We start from the raw sequence: 20,557 nt of genomic DNA, 5'->3' as shown, positions 1-20,557 counted from the left end.
TAAAAACTGAACAGATAGCAGTTGGGCAACATTGTGAAGGGACAGCTTGAAACTTCTGTTAGGATATAATTATCATTATTAAATAACAACATAATTAAAAATAAAAATGAAATGAAAGTACATACCCTATCATAATGCTGTTCCAAGAACTCTGCACTGAGCAACTTGTGCCTTGTTAGTAAGTCCTGAAAACAAGAGATTACACGGTTATTTAAATGGCATTTTCATTCCTACCTTATAGTTCAGGGTGCAACAGTTCTTCACTGTATCCCCCTTTCCCCCTGGTTGTTATATGCAGCCTTTTTCATATGCTTCTCTGGTTTTCTTAAGCCACACTTTTAGAAATGACAATATTTCACTCTTTTCGCACAATTCCTCCTCAAATGGCAGCCAAGATGGACCTTAGTCATGTCAATTTAAATGGATCTATTTTGAACCACAGAGCCTAGGGCTTGCCGATCGGAAGGTCAGCAGTTTGAATCCCCACGACGATGAGCTCCTGTTGTTCGGTCCCAGCTCCTGCCCACCTAGCAATTCGAAAGCACGTCAAAGTGAAAGTAGATAAATAGGTACCGCTCTGGCAGGAGGTAAGCGGCGTTTCCGTGCGCTGCTTGGTTTGCCAGAAGCGGCTTAGTCATGCTGGCAACATGACCTGGAAGCTGTCTGCGGACAAACGCCAGCTATAGAGCGAGATGAGCGCCGCAACCCCAGAGTCATCAGGGATAACTTTACCTTTACCTAACACTGATTACAATTCTCTATCTTTCAATGACAGAGGCCCTCACACTTTAATTCAATGTGGAACAATTAATTCACTTTGGCTTGCTTTTGAGCAGTACTCAATGTTCTGCCATTTTGTTTCAGGTCAGAAGTAGTGTTTTTTGGCTCTGGGAAAATGCTTTCCTTAAAAATCCTGCAGTATTGAAAATATTCACCTTTTCTGTTCTGTTTAGTGCTGATTACTTTATCATAACCATACTATGTAGTCTTCCTCAGTTATTTATATGGGTTACTACAGCCAATTATATATCATATAATGGAAGGAATTTTGTCTGTATGCTACATAGCCAGTTAGGTTTGACATGACTAAGGTCCATTACCGTATATTCCGGTGTATAAGACGACCCCCAACTTTACCAGTTTAAATGTAGAGTTTGGGATATACTCGCCGTATAAGAAATACAACCCAGCGTATAAGACGACCCCCGACTTTTGAGAATATTTTCCTGGGTTAAAAAGTAGTCTTATACGCAGGAATATACAGTAATTTTGATGGGTCTACTCTAAGTAGCAGTTGGATACAACCTACCACCTCTGTAGATATTTTGAAGTCACACAATTAATGTGAATTATGCAACAGTTTATATTTGCCTTCAGGAAGTTATGCAAGGCTCGTCTGTTCCTGCAGCCATTTAAAAAAATTAAAGGGTATTTTTTACTGCTGATATTGTTATGATTTAGTTAATGCTGTTCTATGGCTGCTAGCTGCTGATATTAGATTGTTGTAATGAGATTTTATATATTTGTTATCTGTTGTATGTTTTTCTGAAATTTCATGGGGAAGGTGTGAGATAGATAGAAAGATAGATAGATGATTGATAGATGTCAAAATTCAGAATGTGTTACCTTGAAAGTTGCAAAAGCATCTGAAGCGATGTCAAATGTTGACATTTCCACATATCTGAAGAAGTCGTAAAACTGTTCTGACCACAAGATTATTTTTGCCAGTGGTTCATGTCTGATGCACTCTCTTAACATGATTCCACAATTCAGAGCAATTTCTGGGGATTCGTAACTGCAAAGTGAGACATCAACGTAATTAACTCAGAAAGAGAAATATGATCACAGCAAACTTTTTACCTCCTTAAGAAGTTTCAGCAACTACTGTATATAATATTTATTAGTAAAATAAATTCTACAATTTCAGTGAAACTATTTTAACATTTTCTGTGCCACTCTTCAATAGCAACACTCTCACTAGGGTGGCATTGATGCTTTCTAATCTTGATAAGTAACCTAGGAATAGATATCTGCATTTTCAAAACACTTTAATAGTTCACCTATCTAAAACTACACTGGTCAATTTCCTATTAATTTTATATTCAATATTGTGCACCAGTTCAATTTTTTCAAATTGCCTGGCCATCAGGAAGATCTACCACAAATAGCAGAATTGCCATTTAATATACTGTTGCCAGGATACATCCAAAAGGTGTGGAGATCCCCTGGAACAATGTGAAGAGATACAGCAGCAATTGAACACTGCCAATATCCTTCCTCCTTTTGCATGCAGATTGGCTTTCCACTTGCACACAGTGATGAGAGTTAGATCTTGGCCTATGGAAATTCTAGATTAGTATTTTGCTCTTTCAATGGTTTACACTCTAATACCTTTGAAGAGATTGATGCAGCAACATTCACCAATACAAATATTGAACCTCCTCACCATCTATGTTTGTAGATTATATTGGCAAATATTTTTTAAAGATACTACGTTGTGGTGGTGGCAGCAGCAACAGCAAATAATGAAATAGCCAAGAAAGGATGCTGCGTGCATCTAGCCTGGGAGGTAGTTCCAAAGGGTAGGTCTGCATTCCAGAGAAGGCGTTTGTCATGCCTTGTTTACCTTCTGATGCTAGAGGCATTTGGAGCAAGGCCTCTGCAGACAACCATAACATATATGCCCTTTGGTATGAGAGAAGGTGATTCTTCAGATAATTTGGCTCTGGTACAACTACTTTCCCCTCTCTATGATAGTCAGGTTCATAACCTCTAATGCTGCTAATCTACAAAGGCTTAGGTTGCAACAGAGGTCAGGAATACTTATTACAAACTTCATATGATTAGAAAGCTGTGTCCCTTTAGTCTTTCAGACCTAATGACCCTCATTCATGCCTTTAAAATGTACTGAACACAAAGCTGAATTTAATTGTTTGGAAGCTCCAAATAAAGCAGAAAGTGGTTTCAAAGCTTCCTCATGGAGATGGAATGTCAAGAGCATTTACACTGGTACTCCAGTATCTGCAAAGGCTTCTTACCATATTTGTGTTGGTTTGACAGGAAAAGCTCTCAATAATAGCTTGAACTTAAACTTACGTAGACTGCACCTTAGCTATTAAAGTGATCTTAACATTTAGTGGCAATTAATGCACTGTTACCTACACTTGGATGGGCAAGATTTGAATAAGGAAGTATAGCTTAATGTGTTCAGAACATATTGCGTGTTTGGGATTTCCTGCTGCATTCGGTGATGTACAGAGTAGATTGGTCTGGAAATGTGGCATGAATGTGGCCTCCCTAATATTTTAAGATTACCGTATCTATCTTCCTAGTTAAGGAACACAGCATCTCGTTCTGAGAACATCAAGCTATTAATGCATGCAAAACTAAGCACCTCAAAAATATGCTATACTGCTTTCCCCCAAGAACTAGCTTGTGTAAGAAAGGAAAACAGAAGCTACCCTAAACATTTGGCCAAATGCAACTGAGATCATCATCATCAGGATAAAAAATAGCAAAGAAAAATAACTGGGTTCTGTTATGTGAAAGGCTTCCAAAGTGTTTTAAGGTTGGCAAGCTCTCAATTAACTGTCTTCATAGGTTGTTTTTTTTTTAAAGGAAGAGATGTCATTTCCTTAAGTACGGAAGAAAACAATCTCAAATATCCCTCTGTTTCAAACAGCACCAACACTAACATTATGCATTAATTTGGTGTAAAGTGACACATTTGTTTCATTGTTAGAACGTTAAAAAAAACAAGCATGGTGCTTCAATGAAACAATGCAATTAATATAAGAAGAGGAAACAGCAATATGGCAGGGAGTGCACATAATGAATCAGCCTTTGTCTGGGCAAGCCTGAGCAAACGGTGTATCATAACTACAAGGATATGGATTGTGTATCACAAACCACAGGATGAATTGTGGAGCATGACTTCAGTTTGAAGTTCTGCTCTGTGAACAAAAGGTACATGGCCAAGTGTCTTGACCCAGTTTGCAGAGTCAGATAATTCTATGTGCAAAACTGCTGCCAAACTGCGATCCTATAGGGAAACTTTAAGGTGAACATTTCTAAACAAAAAGGCTCAGTTATCGCATAGCACTAAGGCAAACTATGGCTTAGTACCGTGTTTCCCCTTTTTTAAGACACCGTCTAATACCTTTTTTTTACTCAAAAAAAACACACAGTGTCTTATTTTCAGGGGATGTCTTGTACCTTAAGGCCTCCTCGGAGGGGCCAGGCCGCTGGCTTGGGGTGCGACTGGGCGCTCTGCGCGGCGCGGTAGCAGCCGCCGGTTCCAGGCACCAAGCCGCTGGCTCGGCGCTCCTCGGCCGGGCAAAAAAAAAAAGAAGAGGAGGAGGCCAGGCCACTGCACTCCGCCCAGCGCTGCAGGGCGCTCCGAGTGATCGGCGCTGCGGAGCGCTCCGCTCTGCAGCTGCCGGTTCCAGTGGCGGGGCGGCAGGCCTCCTCGGGCTGGCAAAAAAAGAGAGAGGCCAGGCTGCTGCCTCGGGCGCTCTGCGTGCTCACTGCTGCAGCAGCAGCCGGTTCCAGGCCCCTCTGGCTGGCTGGGGCGCTTGGCGGTCTCACTCTACACGGCATGGAGGTATGCCTTCTTTTCGGGGTGTGTCTTATATTTCACTAATGCTAAAAAATGCTGCCATGGCTTACTTTCTGACTACATATTAAAAAAGGGGAAACACGGTATGAAGGCATGATAGGGAGATTGTGACTGCATCATTCCCCCTGTGGTCTTGCTACTGTTTAAAAATATAATGACTGAACACTCCTGTAGGTTCCTTGTTGTGATGTCAAAGTATGTCCTTTTAAAAAGGTTAGTCACTTCTATGCTAAGCCAAACCATGCCTTAAGTCACAGCAGTGGGGACCAGAAGAGTAGAAAAATTGCTGCAATCTCCTTTCCAGTAGCCCACACATTTGTGCTAAGCCATGGTATGGCTTAGCATTAAGTGTGAACCAGGTCAAATACAACTTAGGAAAGAAGGGTAGGCACCAAATGCAAGAAGAAAAGGGGAGATGACCTCAAAGGAACACAGGTGATTTGCTGTCCAATGTGTTTTAAATATTAGTTACGGTACTCCCTTGGAAGAGTAATGATTCAATTCATTCAAAGAGAAACCAAACATGTAATTCGCATCATTTCTGAATGTGTGAGCTTCAAACACAGTGTCTCCAATGCCCTTTAAGGTCTCTTCCACATACAGTCAGCGGTCACTTTCATAATTTTGGCTGAATTTTTCTAGCAAAGACCTATGACCATGCAAGCAACTTCAGCAATCTGCTTTTCACAGCTCAGTTCGACTTCCAATCACTGATAGTGTACGTGACTGAAGAGAGCAGGAGAAAGAGGAGGTGTGACCTACTCTTAAGCGGGAAGTACAGCAGTTTACGTTTGTTTATACAACATACTATACGCACCCTTTTAACAGCATGAACAGTATATTTTGCTGAGTGCAGATGTATTCAACTGTGGGGGTTCTTGTACCAATTTGCCTCCTCAGAATGTTGTTGAATATCTGAGCCACATCCTTTTTGCCCTGCCAAAAACACAAGCCATACAGCATATAGAATCAGTGGTGAATATAAAAAGGGATAACATGAAGAGACCATAACTTCATGCCTTTAAAGCTGCAAACTGAATTGCCCAAGACTTGCACTTACTAATGCCCAAGAATTCCCAAAGCATTATGACGCCAATTTTAATATACAAAGCACAGTTTAACCAATGACACAAGTTTAGGAGTTATGGTTTTATTTAGTCCTAGACTAAAATTTATCACAGAGTTATATATATCACTGGTTGCTGCTAGGAATCCCCCTTATCCAGTCATGATTTGTGTACTTTAAGAATGAAACCAAACTACCATACCTGAAATTTTCATCCCATGTGAAGTTTGACTTAATCTGTGACGTACTCTTAGCAGATAAACTTCATGTTCTGAATTGACTATTAGGCATTAGAAAATGGGACGGTATCTTGTTTCATGAACCTCAACATGAGTTACACTTGTGTCCATGACTACTCCTTTCTTTATATCAATTTCCTTAGAACAGCTAATTCATTTGCTTGTAGTTAGTAGATATTACTGTAAGTAGCAGGGAAAAGGCCACAAGCAATGCCTTAAAATATTTATCTAGGAAGATCATGTTGTTGACAGATGTTGCTTTCTTTGTTAATTCAAGGTGGTTTAAACCAGGGTAACCAACATATTGTTGAACTACAATTCCCATTAGCACCAGCCAACATGGCCAATGGTAAGGGATGATGGAAGCTGTAGTTCAACAACACTTGGAGGCAGTGTGTTGGTTACCTTCGCTTTCAATGTTACTCTGAGTATATGGGAGCCATTTTACTATGAGCAGCTCCCATGCAGCTGGGGCAACAGCTAAGAGTCTCAAACAATATGGGTGAGAACAATCACATGGACTCAAACTGGAGAAATGGCATCCAGCCAAGGAAGAAGTGCTGTTATCATGGAAAGAGAGCCATGCCACCAGTAGCTGTCTGTAGACATTATCCACACCAAATGGAAGCTGCAAAGGGGGTGGGGGTGGGGAGAGTGCTTGAAGCTTTCTGCCCACCCACCTGCACGAATTGTTGGATGTTGAACTGCTGAATATAAATGTTAAGTATTTACAAGACAAATGATTTTCTAAATTCCAATTCCATTGTAAGCTGGCCCAAAGCAGCACCAGAGCTCTTTGTTCCGGCAATGAGTAGGACAGTGTTTCTGGAAGTGGCCTCACCCAAACCCCACATATCACAACAGTCAAGCGTCATTCACCAGCTCAGCCAATTTTGCCTAGGGTCTCATTATTCTTTCCGGACTTGCCATTAGTAACAGTATTTCCTTGTTAGCCGCATAATGAACTTGGTGATGGTTCACAATAATGCACAATTACATCATTGTTTGAACTATTTACCACTTCCAATGATGTAACTTTGTCACTATGATGATAAACACACGTCCTTCACGGGCAGAGGTGAAGACTAAAAGCTACTAGTACTGACCCAAGCAGAAGAAGGCATTTAACAAACGGTTTTCAAAAGAAACCAAGAAAAAAAATCACTCCAGTAGTTGAATTAACTCCCTGTGGGCATTTGTTTTAATAGATATGAAAGGTATTTTGTGGTCCATACATGACACCCTGAAGATCTGTCTGCCCACAAACCACTGGGCATCCACTGAAGAAGAGCAAAGGCACACCTCAAACCTAGAACACCTAATATCCCTTCCATAAGCAAACAATACCTCTGGAAAGTAATTATGTTTATGATTAGTGGACTGGATGAGAGCCAACAAGCTGAAGCTTATTGTAGGTAAGATTGAGGCACTGTTAGGGGATGGATGGGAGGTGGCCTGCTCTTGGTGGGGTTACACTGCCTCTGAAGGAGCAGGTATGCAGCTTAGGGGTACTTCTGGATCCATTCCTATCACAGGAGGTGCAAAGTGCTTTCCAACAGTTTGGCTGGTGGCCCAGCTGCACACCTATCTGGACAGGGGTAGCCTAACTTCTGTTGTCTATGCTCTGCTAATCTCTAGGTTAAATTACTACAATGCGTTATATGTGGCGCTGCCTGTGAAGACAGTTCAGAAACTTCAGAGGGCACAGAATTCAGCAGCAAGATGGTCTGAGCACATAATGCCAATTTTGGGCCTGACAGCATTGGCCGCCAATTGGTTTCAAGGCCCAATTTTAAGTGATGGTTTTGACCTATAAAGCCTTAAACAGCTCAGGACTGCAATACTTCAAGACCACATCTCCCCATATGAACAGACCCTGACCTTGTGAGCATCATCATTATTTTGCTATTATGCTTTGAATTTTGTGTTTTTATTTTGTATTTTTGTATTGTAAAAAGCCCTTTGGAATATAAATTTAATAAACAAAAACAATTTATACCCCTCCTTTTCCTCAAAACCTGGACTCAAGGGAGACTTAAAAAATTAAAATGAAACAACAAACAAACAAAAAACTCTTGCTATGCTAGACCAGGGTTTCTCAGTAAGCATATATGGAAAAGGCAACCTCAAAGGACAGTACAGAAATAACTGGTTAACAGAATGAATGTAGTTTAAGAAAGTCATTTGTTTAAAGAGAAATAAGATTTTTTAGCATGAGTGTTTTCTAGAACTTTATACAATGTAATTTTGACTTTAAAATTTCCCTTAATAGATCACAAGGATCTAGTTTTATAAGACATCACAGTGGCTTTGTGGACTTCCTGATTAATCTATTCTGGAATGCACCTCCAAGGGAAAAATATCATTCATAACAGTGTCAGGTATGACAATAAGCAGAAGAGACCAGAGAGAGTTGACATTCCAAAGTAAATTCATCATACCAGGATCCATTTAAAGGGCAAACAACTCTGTTTCACAGAGAATTAAAAGGAAAATATGTTACTTCTTGGAATACCAGAAGCCTTTATCCAGCTTACATTCATGCACTATTCAGATAATCAAAATGACAACAGAGTTGTCACCTCATAATGGAAAAATTATGATTAACATTAAGTACCAATAAGCATAGCTAACGTGCCTTGACCAAAATCTAGCAATCCTTTGCAGCCACAAAGGTTCCAAATGCACACATGCAGATACACCACCTGCAGGATTTTTGTTGTAATGCCATTAAAAAAGGAGCCATTTTGCTCAAGTAAAACATTACAATGCATATACAGCTTCTCCTTTCACAGAAATTACTGCTGAAATTTCACTCTCCCCAGATCACCAGGCTCAATATTGCCTCTCTACAAAAATCTGCAGGCATGTGATGAGCTGGGTGTCCCCCTCCCTCTACAAAGTTTGTCTCATTTAGAATCATGAATTTCAGGCTTTGCATAGACATCTGGTTGCACGCTATGAAAACAGTATCCTGAACTAGATAAGTAAGGCTCTTCTGATGTTCTTCTGAATCCTACCAATCACATAGCATATTTTCCTATCCGTGGTCTAGGGCAGCAGCAAAAATTAGTAGGAGTGGATCCACAAAACTGTGGTAGAGGAGAGACATGACCCAGGGTGCTTCGAGCGGTTTTATTTCCCTTCGAACCTGAGGGATCCTGTGTGCTTTAGCTTTCCAGGACTAGGATCAAACTGCAGTAATAGGTTGGGTATAAAATGTGCTATGATAATATAGTTCTTTTAATGTTACAGTCAAACAACTATCTAAGTTCTATAAGTTCCTTAATAATTAATAAATCCAGAAATTTTATGTGTGAGCATATATTTTCCATCACTTCCCAAAATACAGATTAGGAAGATCTCTTTGGGGAACATTGTTTTCTAAAGCAACATGAATTTGAAACTGAAGCTGCAATGAGTCTGTGTAACATCTTCTTACCTCAAAATCAATGAGTTGTAGGTCAGCTACTAGGGTGCTAAGAAGACCACTGTTGTAGAGCTCCTGAGCAAGCTGGGCCACAGCTTCTGTCTGAGGCTCCTTTTCATTTGTGCCGTACAAGATTTCTTTCATGGCAACTAGATTTTTGGAAACTTCTTCAGTAGCCTGAGCAAGGAAAAACATGAAAGCTGTAATTCTTTCAAAAGCCAAAACCAAGCTACTCATTAGTATGTGCTTGAGCACAAAAACATGCAACAGATATCAGAATGAACAATGCAGACAACAACTCTTATATTTCACTAATAAAATTATAGCCCCAACATCTGCCCACCTATGCATACCTACCTCCTGGTTATACACTGAAAGAATAAAATTATTTCTAATTGGTTAAGTGGTGTTTGTTATGTGCTGAAAACACAGAGAGCTTCAGATGGCTAAAGTGCAATACATTTTTTAAATACAATTTCACTGGTGTAGTTAAGCCAGATCACAAAATCCTGGCATGGTGATGAGAGTTCAGTGTGCCACATTCCCACAACCAGGGGATAGTGACTAAGCTACAGAATAACTGGTAATCCCATGACACACTACAATGGGGGGAAATTGGGATGATTTAGTTGGGGTGGGACAGATCGTGAAGCTGAGGCTCCAATACTTTGGCCACCTCATGAGAAGAGAAGAATCCTTGGAAAAGACCTTGATGTTGGGAAAGATGGAGGGCACTAGGAGAAGGGGACGACAGAGGACGAGATGGTTGGACAGTGTTCTCAAAGCTATGAACATGAGTTTGACCAAACTGCGGGAGGCAGTGGAATACAGGAGTGCCTGGCGTGCTATGGTCCATGGGGTCACGAAGAGTCGGACACGACTAAACGACTAAACAACAACAACAACAGTTGGGGTGGGGGGAGCTAGCTGTCATCTGAACATATTCCACAGAAGGACCAAAAATGCCATACTTTAGCTGAAAGCCAGAGGATGTTACACACTGAGGAAAGGTTAGAGAGAGAAAGGGGTGTGTGTGTGTCAGAATGCTAGCAAAGGTCTGTTCTATGACTAAGTAAATATTTACTGCACCAAGAGCAATTATATACCGTGTTTCCCCTTTTTTAATACGTAGCCATAAAGTAAGCCATGGCAGCATTTTTTAGGAGTTGCTATATCTAAGACACCCCCCGAAAATAAGACATACCTCTCATACCATATACAGCGAGACCGCCAAGCGCCCCAGCCAGCCAGCGGGGCCTGGAACCAGCTGCTGCAGCGGCGAGCCACCTGCCGAAACAGGCGGCTGCAGAGTGGAGCGCTCTGCAGCGCCGAGCGCTCAGAGCGCCCAGCAGCGCCGGGTGGAGCGCCCAGCCAGCGGCCTGGCCTCTTCCTGGCCCGGCCGAGGAGGCCTGCCGCCCCGCCGCCGGAACAGGCGGCTGCAGAGTGGAGCGCTCCGCAGCGCCGAGCGCTCGGAACGTCCAGCAGCACCGGGCGGAGTGCCCAGCCAGAGCGGCGAGGCAGAGCGGCGGCCGGAGGCCCGTTGGACCTTCTGCACCACCGGAACGTTGTGGGCCGCATGGCCCGAGGCAGAGCGGCGGCGGGAGCCCCGCTAGCCCTGCCAGAGTGACGGGCGGCGGCGGGAGCCCTGCTGGCCCCATCCGCGCCGCCAGAACGTTGTGGGCCGCATGGCCCAAGGCAGAGCGGCGGCAGGAGCCCCGCTGGCCCTGCCAGGGTGACGGGCGGCGGCGGGAGCCCTGCTGGCCCCATCCGCGCCGCCGGAATGTTGTGGGCCGCATGGCCCAAGGCAGAGCGGTGGCGGGAGGCTCGCGGGTCCTTCTGTGGCGCCGGGGTGCGGACGGCGGCGGAAGCGCTGCTGGCCCCTTCCGCTCTGCTGGAGCGGCATGGGCTGCATGGCCCGCCGCCGGAATTTTGTGGGCAGGGAAGCGGGAGGCAGGCAGGCGGGCGGGCTGGGCGATGGGCCCGTGGCTGTGCTCGGCGGGGCCGGTAGTGAGCTCAACGCTGGCCTGCACCAGGGGCTCCGGCTCAGTCCGCTGCCGGCACACGGCGCCTCGTCGTGGCCGGGATCTGGGTCATGGTTAGGTGAGTGCCCTCCACTCCCATAGCGGCGCCCGGGACGAGGCTGCCTCTGAGCATGCACAGAGAGACACCCCCTTCACATCCCCCCGCCAGTCCAGTGCCGGGGAAAAGGCGTCTTGGAAAACCGGGGTGGGTTTATAGCTGGGGATGGGGTGGTCTCTGAGCATGCACAAAGTGTCTCCCTCACCGCTGCCTTTGCTCTTTTTTCCTTGTCTCTTTTTAAAGGAAGTTGCTCCCCAGGGTGGGTCCATAATAAAAATGGTAATAAAAAATTAAGACATCCCCTGAAAATAAGACACCTTGTGTTTTTTTGAGGAAAAAAAGTTATAAGACGGTGTCTTAAAAAAGGGGAAACACGGTATATGCCACAAACCAGCACAGTGGCAGTTTAAAAATAAAGCTAAGGTAAACCAAGAAGCTGGAAATAGATCAACATACACAGAAAAGTCCAGAGGTAGCCGAACACAAAGTGACATGCTGAAGAACAAAAAACCCTAATATTATTTCCTCACTCCTACATTATCCCAAGTAAAATCCACACCATTGCAGGGGAGACATCTAAAACCTAAGAATGTTGATTGTTTTTCCAACCTCACCCAAGAAAGCACCACTGCCAAATTTACCTGCAACAATATCACAAGAAAATGCCACTCTAAACGAATAGGTGAAGCATGCCACCTCCCAAGGCCATCTGTTTCGAGGAGAGGGGAGATTTGCCAGTAGGGACAGCTTGCAAGTGAGAGAAAGGGCTTTCCAACCTCTCACTATTTGTAATGGCATCATTTCATTGAGAAACATGGAATTTGAGGTGTTCTCTGTTCCTAAAACTCAATCAGGAAGCACGACTTTTTTCAGCTGGAACTTGCCAGAACTCAGTTCCGGCACCTCTCAGGTCGGTGCCATTGCCATCATAAGAGAAAAGGGGAGATGTTCATGGTGAGTTCTGGCACCTCTTTTTCTAGAATAATAGCTCTAGTAGAGAAAACTGAGGCTCCAATACTTTGGCCACCTCATGAGAAGAGAAGAATCCTTGGAAAAGACCCTGATGTTGGGAAAGATTGAGGGCACTAGGAGAAGGGGACGTCAGAGGACAAGATGGTTGGACAGTGTTCTCGAAGCTACGAACATGAGTTTGACCAAACTGCGGGAGGCAGTGCAAGACAGGAGTGCCTGGCGTGCTATGGTCCATGGGGTCACGAAGAGTCAGACACGACTAAACGACTAAACGACTACAAGAGAAAACTATTCATTCCATGCTCCCTAGGAGGAAGTGATATTCCTGAGGATATTTAGGAGAATCATTTCCTTCATGCTGATTAATCATTCTCTCTACTCTAAAAAAACAAAAACAAACAAACAAACAAACAAACAAAAACACAAGGCTTGTTTGCTTTGGAAGGGGAAAGTTGTGGGAGAAATGTCATTCTGAGCTCAAAAATAGGGAGAGTTCAATACTGAACTGTCCCAAAATTCTAATACCCACAGTATTTTAAAGCCATGAGATCATCAGCCTTTCCAGAAACTCAAAACAGTAGTTGATCTGGCCAACAGGATTTCTGATACAGCAGGGAGGCTGCCAATGAGTAGGAAATTGCAACTCAAGTTTGAAAAGATTTAGTGCACACTTACATATGCTGTCAGCATCAAATTGGTTAAGAGGATGTAGGATTAATGACCTGGCATTTCCTATTGTTTCAACAGGTTCTTTGACATAACATGAAAAACAGCTGTTAAAGACCATAAGCAGCACTATATTGAACAGGAAAAACGGGTATTTAAGAAACCATCAAATCCCTCTTGCCTGCCCTGTTACAAATAGCAATCAGTTCTACAGGCTGCACATTTTTGCCAATTGAGACCAGGGCTGTTTAATGCACAGGGGTTATAGATGGGAATTTTGTGAGCACTGCAGGGTGGAAAGCATTTGGTCTCTATTCAATCAAAAATGCTTAGCTTACAGAAAGGTTGTTCAACCTCTTGCCAGGTAAGTAGTAGTTTTGAGATCACTGCAAATCTGAAGTAGTTCCATTGCATATGTGCACATCAATGTGCAGGCCTGCACATTGCACCGAAGATATGCACATATATAGAGAATCCTAAACTAAGCAATTCATGTGAGTTTCAATTCTACAAACTTCTGCAATAAATACACATTCACTGAGGTCAGTGGGGAGGCAACGATTTGCTACTGTGGACTCTGGTGAGAAGAAGAATGGGGTAACACCAGAAACAGCTGCTCATTTGTTATTTTGAGTAATTATTGTACCCCTTGGGTAAAAAAACTGAAAGCTGTGTGTATAAACCATATAGGAAAGGGAGAACTTTTTTAAAATTTGAAGCCACAATCTCTACTACATGTTACTTTCCAGTGACATTTTTCTTGTGACACCCAAGTTATAAAAAGCATTTTCCATTCTTCTTCTTCTTATTATTATTATTACTATTATTATTCCATCCTACACCTGCAGGTCTCGGGGTGGTTCACAGAATAAAATCACAATATAAAGACACAAAATATATAATCAAAATAAAAACAGAAACCACCAAATAACACCCGCCCCAAAAAACCCCACGCATTTTAAAAGGGCACTGGATGACAATAAACCAAAGGTCTGGATAAAGAGGAACATTTTTGCCTTGCACCTACAGGTGTATAATGAAGGTGCCAGGTAAACCTCATCTGTCTCCTGAGAAATCTCTATGTGGGACAAGAAGCTACAGTTAGAACTGGATATGGAACAACTGATTGGTTCAAAATTGGGAAAGGAGTACGACAAGGTTGTATATTGTCTCCCTGCTTATTTAACTTATATGCAGAATTCATCATGCGAAAGGCTGGACTAGATGAATCCCAAGCCGGAATTAAGATTGCTGGAAGAAATATCAACAACCTCAGATATGCAGATGACACAACCTTGATGGCAGAAAGCGAGGAGGAATTAAAGAACCTTTTAATGAGGGTGAAAGAGGAGAGCGCAAAATATGGTCTGAAGCTCAACATCAAAAAAACCAAGATCATGGCCACTGGTCCCATCACCTCCTGGCAAATAGAAGGGGAAGAAATGGAGGCAGTGAGAGATTTTACTTTCTTGGGCACCTTGATCACTGCAGATGGTGACAGCAGTCACGAAATTAAAAGACGCCTGCTTCTTGGGAGAAAAGCAATGACAAACCTAGACAGCATCTTAAAAAGCAGAGACATCACCTTGCCGACAAAGGTCCGTATAGTTAAAGCTATGGTTTTCCCAGTAGTGATGTATGGAAGTGAGAGTTGGACCATAAAGAAGGCTGATCGCCGAAGAATTGATGCTTTTGAATTATGGTGCTGGAGGAGACTCTTGAGAGTCCCATGGACTGCAAGAAGATCAAACCTATCCATTCTTAAGGAAATCAGCCCTGAGTGCTCCCTGGAAGGACAGATCGTGAAGCTGAGGCTCCAATACTTTGGCCACCTCATGAGAAGAGAAGAATCCTTGGAAAAGACCCTGATGTTGGGAAAGATTGAGGGCACTAGGAGAAGGGGACGACAGAGGACAAGATGGTTGGACAGTGTTCTCGAAGCTACGAACATGAGTTTGACCAAACTGCGGGAGGCAGTGCAAGACAGGAGTGCCTGGCGTGCTATGGTCCATGGGGTCACGAAGAGTCGGACACGACTAAACGACTAAACAACAACAACCAGATGTTAAACTCCCAACTCCATTAGTCCCAGCTGGCATACTAGTGGTAAGGGTGATGGGAATTGTAGTCCAAAACATCTGGAGGGCGCCATGTTGGGGAAGGGTGATAGTAAATCAAAGCAAACTTTAAATAATTTGTGGTCAATTGTTGAGAATGGGTTGGAAAAGCTATTTTTAAAATGCAGAATTAAGAAGGCACATCAGAGACCAGCCTTTTAGCAATCACAGCCCAATCTGCAGTCCTGTCACATAATTATGGGCTGAACTGTTAGTTATATTTTAATTTGTTTGCTTTAGAAGGCTTTTAAATGTGCCCAGTTGGTTAAATAGCTGTTTTCTGGGATGTTGTAGGAAAATATTTACACAGCAATGTCCATGCGCAGATTAGTCAACCAGTACAGTTCATAAGCCTAAAATGCCACTTTTCTACACCTTGTTGTGGTGTTCTATACTTTCAAATCTACAGGGGAATGTGGCTCTGGTTTGCACAACAGAATGTGTGGAGTAGTGGGTAAGATAGTAAAGAATCAGATGAGAATACAGGCAAGGCTCAGGAAAGAGTAGGTTGGCATAATGGTAGTAGTGACAGAAAATAAATTAGTGTAGGTTGGAAACAGCATCAGCACTGGGGAGTTGTCCATGTCCACATAGGCTGCTTACAAAGATTTGAAGCATTTGGGTGCCAGAATCAACAAAGAGGAACGGTAATGGGTTCACAGAAGCATTACTTTAGAAAAAGGAGAGAAGACACAAGCTCTCTACAAAACTCATACATAGCCAGTACATTATTCTCCCGCATGAAGAGCACGTATTTGGATTAAAACAGATCCCCAAAGAAGCAAATGCAAAAACATACCTTTTCTACTTTCTTGTCAGAAATATCTTGCTTTTCTAGCACTGCCATACTCTCCTTCAGATTCTTCACTATGTCTGCAGGAGACTTGTGTGATTTGCCAAAGGGAAATGGCATGGTTGCAACCTAAACACGCCTCTTCTTCTACAATTCTTTCACCTGTAAAAAAGTTAAAAGAGAGAGTCTGTAGTTAGGAGCAATAAAACAAAGCTTAGGACTGCTTAGCCTAAGCAAGCAGGCACCACAATTGAACAAGACTTTACAGTGCTTTCTACTATCCTACTTCCTACTATCGTCTCACTTTTTTTAGCAAGAAACTTTGCAACTTGTATTCAAAGTAAAAATCCTGTTCCTGAGCCCCTCACATCTGCCTCTGACACTGCTGTGAGGTCAGAAGTATTTGCTTCCATTTTAGACAAAGTGCAGGTTGCTGTGATGTATAAACCCAGACAAACTGTAATTAGTGGAAGCAAGCCAAGTTCATACCATAGTTTATGAAAATGGCTCATTTTTGCTAACAATAGTGAAAATTAGTGAGTTTTTCGTCTGCAGCTAATAAAAAATGGAGCCACTTTGAAACTTTTCATTGCCATTGTGCCACAGGAGAGAGGCAGAATGTAGCCTTGTTGAAGCTTGTCCTGGTAAAACTAAACTGTTGTGTGCATGTCGTGTGCACAAATGATAAAGAGAGATCTAACCATGCAAAGGAAACATTCTCTTATCTTTTGGCCCCCATACTGAAGTTAACAGTACTCATGGGGGATTTCAGTGCACAACTGAACTCCATAGAGATTAGGATCCGTTTTTTTTTTACATTGTATTTTTCCAGTAGTTCTATGATGAATACTCTATGGTTTTAAAGAGGATCCAACTCTCATTAGTAGTTTGGTCAACAACCTCTGATACAAGTAACACAAGCCACCTGTAGGTAAAGTGCTTGAAGTACAGACCTGAAGGTATTTCAAATATGAGTAGCATTCTGTAACTCAGTAAACCCTTTCAAGCAATATTTACAGTTTGCTTATTCGAGTACAAAACGGGTAACAATAAATGCTTTAGCAGCCTAGCCATCAAATATGTATGTGCTAATTAATAAATGTTTCCTTAAATCACTTCATGACTGGACTTCCAGAGTTCTCGATAGGATACAACAGAAAAGCCTGTGCTTAAAAAATGCTGATGGGTTGGTTACTCCTGCAGCAAACAAAAGGACAGTTGAAGCTGACAGAGCAGAGGTCACAATGTCATGACAAAGAATGCCTGTCCCCACCTGACACAAATGGAAATAGCCCACAGTCTGGGTCAGGAAGCAAATCGCTACTGCTCAGTTTACAACAAACGTAAATAAAAACCTTCATTGGAACAATGTGGGGATGGACAGTGAAACTTGGCACAATTCTATGGGCTCACAATTTCAAGCCTGAATATTTCCATCAGTCAGGCCATTCATAGATTTCAGCTGTTCTAACGCCATTATCTGCAAATTAGAGCCAGCAGTGGATTTAATCTGCAAATAATGCAAATATATAACTGGACACCAGTGAGACAGTAGACGCTACAGGTAAAAAAAAAAGGCCTGAGAATTGCTACAAACTATACTTTCATTTTTTTCAAATAAGAATGTCCTTTTTTGACCTCTCATTCCCACTGCACACAAGTTCTCCAAGAGAAGTCAGGGGTCGGCAAGGTTTATCTGGCCTGTCCTGTGGAGATCACTCAGTGGGCCGGATTGTGCGTGCACGTCCACGATTTCCGGCGCTGTGGAATCGAGTCCCCACGCCGCACTGCACCGGTTTAGCGCAGTGCGTGAGTGGACAACTCAGTTCAGCGGCGGCTCGTGTGCCGGTCAAACGACCTCCGTGGGGCTGCTTCCGGCCCATGGGCCTTACGTTGGTGACCCCTGCTTTAGACATTACAGCACAGTGTGCAAAGGAGGCAAGGCTTACTTGTGCCTCTATTCTTGCTGCAGGTTTTTTAAAAAGTTTTTATTTACTCCTGAAACTCTGGCCAGGATTCTAAAAACTACATAGACTAATGGAGGGGACCTGCACCCAGCTCATTTCCCCCCCCTTTTACTTGGAGCAGCAGACTACTATGCCATATCATGAATTAAAAAACCCCAGCAATACAAAAGCAGTTTACAATGGCAGAGGGCTGCTGTTCAAGAAAAGCAAGTGCAAGTCACTCTTGGTTTGGGCTCAAGGAACAATGTTATCTTTGGATCTGGGCCATAGCCTACAAATAAACATAGGGTTGCAGCCAATATTAGTCATATCAAGATAACACCCCTTGAAATTAATGGAATCATGTTAGTCATGTTCATTAATTTCAAAGGGCCTACTCCAAGAATGACTTATGTTAGATACAATCCACAGGTTTTGGGTTGCAATTCACAATAATATCACCACTAGACCTATCAATCTGATACATGAAAAACCTGAAGGATATATTTATGCTCAGAATCCTAGAGAAGATGTTAGAATGGCTAATTCTCTACTTAGAGCTGCATGAGTTCATTATTTCTACATCTGGTGGCTCAAGGTGTTAGTGATGGCGCTTTTGACATTTTATTATTAATAATAATAAATTGTTATTTATACCCCACCCTTCCCGATTTGAAAACCGGGCTCAGGGCGGCTAACAGCAAATATGAAACATTAATTAATAGCAACTTTAAAAACAGCTTAAAAGCAGCATAAAATACAACATAAATATAGCATCCATGTCAATGAAATTCAAATAATTCAGGGTTTTTTTTGGGGGGGGGGGACCCAGTTCAGTAAACGTCAAGTAATCATTGGTCCTGCTAGGGCCAGCAAAGAGACCAGAGAAATAGTTTAAATGTGGGGTCCCAGAAGGGTTTCTTCATAGAAAAAGGAAAGGGAAAAGGGAATGGAGGATCAGGCTAATTAAAATTGAAGGCCAGGCGGAATAGCTCTGTCTTACATGCCCTGCGGAAGGCAATCAAGTCCTGCAGGGCCCTAGTCTCATGGGACAGAGCATTCCACCAGGTCGGAGTCATTACTGAAAAAGCCCTGGCCCTGGTGGAGGATAATCTGGCTTCTTTAGGCCCCAGGACCCTTAAGCTATTTTTATTCATGGACCTTAGGGTCCTCTGCTGGGCATACCAGGAGAGACGGTCCCGTAAGTACGAGGGTCCTAGGCCGCATAAGGCTTTAAAGGTCAAAACCAGCACCTTAAACCTGACCCAATACTCCACCGGGAGCCAGTGCAGCTGGTAGAGCACTGGGTGAATATGCTCCCATGGCAAGGACCCCGTGAGGAGCCTCGCTGCAGCATTCTGCACCCGCTGGAGTTTCTGGGACAGTTTCAAGGGCAGCCCCGCGTAGAGCAAGTTACAGTAGTCAAGCCTGGAGGTGACCGTCGCATGGATCACTGTGGCTAGGTTGGGGCGGGAAAGGTCGGGGACCAACTGCTTGATACGGTGAAGATGGAAAAATATTGCCTTGACTGTTGCTGCAGCCTGCGCCTCCATGAATGCACACACACACCAACATCACAACAAAACTGAGTAAAAAACCAACACAATTTACATAATGATAAAGGGTATGGAAACTAAGGGTTGAGGGAGTTGAGAATGTTTAGCTTGGAAAAGAGGAGTCTGAGAGGAAATCGACAGACATTTTCAAGTATCTTAAGGGCTGTCACATGGAAGCTGAAGTAAGTTTGTTTTCTCCTGCTCCAGAAGGAACCCTTAAGGATTCAGTTTTACAATAATGGATTCAATTTACAATAAAGGAGATTCCGACTAAACATCAGGAAGAACTTTTTGACAGTAAGAGCTGTTAAGACAATGGAACAGACTCCCTCAGGAGGTGGTGGTCTCGCCTTCCTTGGAGGTTTTTAAGCAGAGTTTGGATGCCCATCTGTCATGGATGCTTTAGTTGAGATTCCTGCATTGCAGGAGGTTGGACTACATGACCCTTCCAACTCTATAATTCTATGAACACTGAGATAATCAATATGCTTCAGCCATCAACTGGACTGTATTAATCTGTTTGTTACATACAGAATAGTAGAATAAAATAAAATAAAAGTATAGATCCACTATTCTCATGTACTACAGTACTTATCTGCCTACAATGCACAGTAAAACTAGTAAATATTTCGGTTGTATCCAAAACTGTCCATGCACAAGTGGAACAGACTTCTACTCGTGCAACAGGGCATCACCTTCCTCTCTTTCTGTCACCCACAATTCTACAAGAACATTTCTGTAGAGTTGATGGACCCTGTAAAGCACATTTTAGGTGCATAGCCTACAGATGGCTGCAGGGAAGAAGAGGGACGTGTCTCAATGCATGAGCTGGTCTGCTTGCACAATGTTGGCTTCCACCCTCTGTCATTAAGGCAATTTAGGCCACCTAAAGAAACTAGTTTATAGTACAAATAAGTATAGCAGCAGGAAGAAAATATATAAAAATAAGGTTAAGGGCTGTCCCTGTCCTCCTCTCAGAATAGTAAGCTGTTTAGTGTTCTGATTAAAATGCAATTTTTCTAGAGCTGGAGAAATACCTCTATTCCAAGCCAGCTGCCATTAGTTATTATGAATT

The 20,557-nt window shown here is 42.8% G+C and overlaps 1 protein-coding gene across 2 annotated transcripts in view; it reads right to left on the bottom strand.

Annotated features, from left to right (window-relative positions):
• CAB39 (calcium binding protein 39) overlaps nt 1–20,557 on the bottom strand; it is a 57,677-nt gene that overhangs the window by 4,750 nt on the left and 32,370 nt on the right. For both annotated transcript variants that reach the window (XM_035132872.2, XM_035132873.2), the window contains exons 2-6: nt 15,987–16,142; nt 9,366–9,530; nt 5,436–5,554; nt 1,627–1,795; nt 126–185 (exon numbers count right to left, since the gene is read on the bottom strand). In XM_035132872.2, the coding sequence (XP_034988763.1) occupies nt 126–185; nt 1,627–1,795; nt 5,436–5,554; nt 9,366–9,530; nt 15,987–16,100 (627 nt within the window). In that variant the 5' untranslated portion in view covers nt 16,101–16,142. The remainder of the gene's footprint in view (nt 1–125; nt 186–1,626; nt 1,796–5,435; nt 5,555–9,365; nt 9,531–15,986; nt 16,143–20,557) is intronic.

This window comes from Zootoca vivipara, chromosome 5 (assembly GCF_963506605.1).
Source record: "Zootoca vivipara chromosome 5, rZooViv1.1, whole genome shotgun sequence".
Lineage (NCBI taxonomy): Eukaryota > Metazoa > Chordata > Lepidosauria > Squamata > Lacertidae > Zootoca > Zootoca vivipara.
Note: the sequence above shows the minus strand (reverse complement) of the source record. Positions and strands in the feature narration are given on the sequence as shown.